The sequence below is a fragment of the Sapajus apella genome, unplaced genomic scaffold (assembly GCF_009761245.1).
Source record: "Sapajus apella isolate SASKATOON/1434 unplaced genomic scaffold, GSC_monkey_1.0 scaffold199, whole genome shotgun sequence".
In the NCBI taxonomy this organism is placed as follows: domain Eukaryota; kingdom Metazoa; phylum Chordata; class Mammalia; order Primates; family Cebidae; genus Sapajus; species Sapajus apella.
The window spans coordinates 431,630-435,905 of record NW_022437139.1 but is presented as its reverse complement, the minus strand read 5'-3'; the positions used below and the strand labels follow the sequence as shown (position 1 = coordinate 435,905).

Sequence of the window (4,276 nt, the reverse complement as noted above, 5' to 3'; positions counted from 1 at the left end):
AACAGCTTTTTTTTTTTTTTTTTTTTTACTATAGAGTTAATTATTTTTCTCTTCATTATTAAATGTCTTTATGCAGCTAATGTGCATAAATCATCACATTTAATCTGGCAGCTGCCAGTTTTTCTTAGGGTTTTTTTTGTTTTATTTATTTATTTTTTAAGACAGAGTCTTTCTCTGTCACCAGGCTGGAGTGCAGTGGCATGATCTCGGCTTACTGCAGCCTCTGCCTCCCAGGTTCAAGCAATTCTCCTGCCTCAGGTTCCTGAGTATCTGGGACTACAGGCTTGTGCCAGCACACCCAGCTAATTTTTGTATTTTTAGTAGAGATGGGGTTTCATATTAGGATGGTCTTGATCTCTTGACTTCATGGTCCAACTGCCTCCGCCTCCCAAAGTACTGGGATTACAGGCATGAGACACTGCACATGGCCAGAAAATGAAGGCTCTTATCTTTGTTTACAGGCAGAAAAAATTGGGAAAAACATTGTCTTTCACTTACTGAATGTTTGACAATAAAGTCTTCTTGAGTCAAAAACATTGTCATTACTAGTGATCTTGTCAGAATTTTAAAAACTCAGACTTTATTCCAGATCTTCTGGACAAAGAAAAAAAATTCTCATGACAAGTTCTCCAGTTTATTGTACACATTTAAATTTGAAAGCTACCTTATAACTCAACATGGTTTTTTCTTTTTGGTCTGAAAAATATACACAACTCTTTATGATGTAAATATAGCACTAAAAAATGTATACATTTATGTTTATGTCTTTAGTTATATATTTTATCATCCAGAAGAGTATCAGATATGCACTGGTGATGTGGACCTTATGCCATCCTCTTCCCTCAGAGTAAGAGAATACATTAGAGAATATTTCTGTGTTGAAAATTATTGGATAATTTCAGTTATTTTTTTAAGTCAGAACCAGTTATCTTTATTCTCTCATTTCACCTTAATTCAAATAAAAATTCTTCCCATGGCCACTTGATAAATATATGTGTGTCTGTGTGTGTTTCTCAGGAGACACTGACATTTAGGGATGTGGCCATAGAATTCTCTCTGGAGGAGTGGCAGTGCCTGAACCCTGCTCAGCAGAATTTATATAGAAATGTGATGTTAGAGAACTACAGGAACCTGGTCTTCTTGGGTGAGCATAACTTTAATACACAATTCTTAATATATCTTAAAAGTTTATGTCTCTTTTTCTGTAGAATTTTTTATTTTGGTAATTTATGCTTTGTATAAATGACTTTCTGATTTCTGTTTTAAGAAAATCTTGATGAATTTGTTTATGTAGAAAAGAATTTATTCAACGTTTCATCTTGACCTGAACTTTCCACATTCCTCAGCTGAACTGTATCATATACTGTAGATTAATTATAATTCCTGAAATTTAGTGGCATAAAATATCATTGCCCATATTTTAAAATCTATTTGCCACCATCAGTTTTTGATTCATGAGTACCAGGAAGTAAAATTAAGGACCTACAAATTTAAAATTTAAAAAAAATATTTAGAGATGTCTCTCATTAATTAGTATTTTGGGATTAATTTTCTAGAATATTCTATTACATCCTTTTTACTGAACACAGTACTAGGTTGGTAATTAGAGAATGTAAGAAAGATTCATGTTATTTATTTTTAATAAAGCAGATATTGCTGTCTCCAAGCAAAGCCCGATCACCGGTCTGGAGCAAAAAAAAGAGTCCTGTAATATGAAGAGACATGAGATGGTGGCCAGACCCACAGGTAAGTAAAAGTGAATACAACAGACGACACTGATGAGAGGTCCAAAGGTTAAAAAAAAAAAAAAAAAAAGTCAGTTTTTACAACGTGATTTGGGAAGCTGTGTTGAAAAGCAAATTGTTTTTGAGAAGCTTGAATATTTTGTTAAATTTTTCTCTCACATGGGGGCATCTTTTGTCTTATGCTTTTAAATTCTCTAAAAATTTTACTTTTCCTTGGATGAACTTCCTTCATTTACAGTGAGAGCAAAAGTCCTCTTCATGGCATATAAAGACGGTACAATCTGACTGCTTTTTTATGGTTTTGGGGGCATACAAATATTTACATAATTTTGAAAAACAGTTAAACTAGTACTTCTCTTTTTGCATCGTGTCTGAAATGTGTGAGATTAGTGTTTTCTGTTCCTTTAGAGGTTTCTTTGTTATTTTTTTTGCATATTCCATTCTGATTGTATTATTAGAGTCCTAAAATATAGGTTGAAATTGAAAATTATGCTGAACATGGTGGCTTATGCCTGTTATCTGAGCACTTTGGGAGGCCGAGGAGGGCAGATCACGAGTCAGGAGATCGAGACCATTCTGACTAACAAGGTGAGACCCCATCTCTACTAAAAATACAGGCATGGTTATGTGCCTGTAAGTCCGAGCTAATCAGGAGGCTGAGGCAGGAGAATCGCTTGAACCTGGAGGGCAGAGGTTGCAGTGAACCGAGATTGTGCGATTGCACTCTAGCCTGGGCGACAAGAGCAAAACTCCGCCTCAAAAAAATAAAAATATTAAAAAAAAAATTTTTTTAAAGGTAAATTATGATGTCCCACTGCTTTGTTCTTTTTTCTCAAGAATGCTTAGGCTATTTAAATTTATTGTAGTTTCTTGTAAATTTTAGAATTGTATTTTCTATTACTAGGAAAAAAATGCCAGTGGAATTTTGATAGAAAGTTTATTGAATGTATAGATTACTTTAGATACTATGGCACTTTAACAATATTTATTCTTCTTTTGTTGTTTGTTTTTGTTTTTGTTTGAGATGAAGTTTCACTCTTGTTTCCCAGGTTGGAGTGCAGTGGCACGATATGGATCACTGCAACTTCTCCCTCCCAGGTTCAAGCCATTCTTCTGCCTCAGCCTCCTGAGTAGTTGTGATTACAGGCATGTACCACCACTCCCAGCTAATTTTGCATTTTTGCTTTAGATGGGGTTTCTCCATATTGGTCAGGCTGGTCTCAAACTCATGACCTCAGGTGATATGCCAGCCTTGGCCTCCCAAAGTGCTGAGATTACAGGATTGAGCCAGTGTGCCCAGCAATATTTATTATTTCAATCCACAGACATAAATTTTTTTTCTTTGAGACATATTCTCGCTCTGTCAGTCAGGCTGCAGTGCAGTGGTGCAATTTTGGCTGACTATAACCTCCACTTCCTGAGTTAAAGTGAGTCTCCTTCCTCAGCCTCCTGAGTAGTAGGGATCACAGGCATGTTCTACTATGCCTGGCTAATTTTTGCATTTTTAGTAGAGGCAGGGTTTCACCATGTTGTCAAGGATGGTCTTGATCTCCTGACTTTGTGATTCACCTGCTTCGGCCTCCTGAAGTGCTGGGATTACAGGTGTGAGCCACTGCACTCAGCTAACATAAAATATTTTTATTTTATTTTTAATTGTTTTTCAAAGTAATTATTTACCTTTTATTTTTTGAGAAGAGTCTCTATCATCCAGGCTGGAGTGTAGTGGCATGATCTTGGCTCACTGCAACCTCCACCTCCTAGATTCAAGCAATTCTCCTGCCTCAGCCTCATGAGTAGCTAGGATTACAGGCACACACCATCACACCTGGCTTATTTTTGTATTTTTAGTGGAGACGGGCTTTTACTATGTTGGTCAGTCTGGTCTCAAACTCTGGACCTCGTGATCCAGCCACCTTGGCCTCCCAAAGTGCTGGGATTAGAGGTGTGAGCCACAGCACCCAGCTGACACAAAATATTTTTAAATTTATTTTTGTTTTAATTTCTTTCATTAATATCTTATATATTTCATTGTAAAGACTGTTCATCTTCTTGGTTAAATTTGTTCTCAGAAATTTATTATTTTAATGCAATTATAAAATTTTCTTTCTCTATTGTATCAGATTAAGTATATAGAACTAACTTGTATGTTAATTTTATATTTTCTTAAGTTACTATTTATTAGTTTAGACAAATTTTAATGTACTGTTTATGGTTTTTTAACTTATTTCTCTTCAATTGCAGTGGCTTTTTAAAAATGTTTTTGGCTTGGCCGGGCGCGGTGGCTCAAGCCTGTAATCCCAGCACTTTGGGAAGCCGAGGAGGGTGGATCACGAGGTCAAGAGATCGAGACCATCCTGGTCAACATGGTGAAACCCCATCTCTACTAAAAATACAAAAAATCAGCTGGGCATGGTGGCGCGTGCCTGTAATCCCAGCTACTCAGGAGGCTGAGGCAGGAGAATTACCTGAACCCAGGAGGCGGAGGTTGCGGTGAGCCGAGATCGCGCCATTGCACTCTAGCCTGGGTAACA

General features: G+C 36.7%; 2 protein-coding genes and 1 long non-coding RNA gene across 7 annotated transcripts in view; 1 reads left to right on the top strand and 2 right to left on the bottom strand.

Moving 5' to 3' along the window:
- The window catches only part of LOC116543866 (zinc finger protein 429-like), a 785,602-nt gene that overhangs the window by 514,266 nt on the left and 267,060 nt on the right, over positions 1–4,276 (bottom strand). The gene's annotated exons all lie outside the window — the stretch shown is intronic.
- Positions 1–4,276, bottom strand: part of LOC116543882 — a 48,173-nt gene that overhangs the window by 26,150 nt on the left and 17,747 nt on the right. The gene's annotated exons all lie outside the window — the stretch shown is intronic.
- LOC116543868 (zinc finger protein 431) overlaps positions 1–4,276 on the top strand; it is a 36,986-nt gene that overhangs the window by 24,712 nt on the left and 7,998 nt on the right. For 2 of the 3 annotated variants that reach the window (XR_004265732.1, XM_032269815.1), the window contains exons 2-3: positions 1,018–1,144; positions 1,648–1,746. Coding sequence is in view for 2 of the 3 variants with exons in the window: in XM_032269815.1 (XP_032125706.1) it covers positions 1,018–1,144; positions 1,648–1,746 (226 nt within the window). In the remaining variant the exon portion in view is untranslated. The remainder of the gene's footprint in view (positions 1–1,017; positions 1,145–1,647; positions 1,747–4,276) is intronic. The other variant, XM_032269816.1, reaches the window with a different exon arrangement.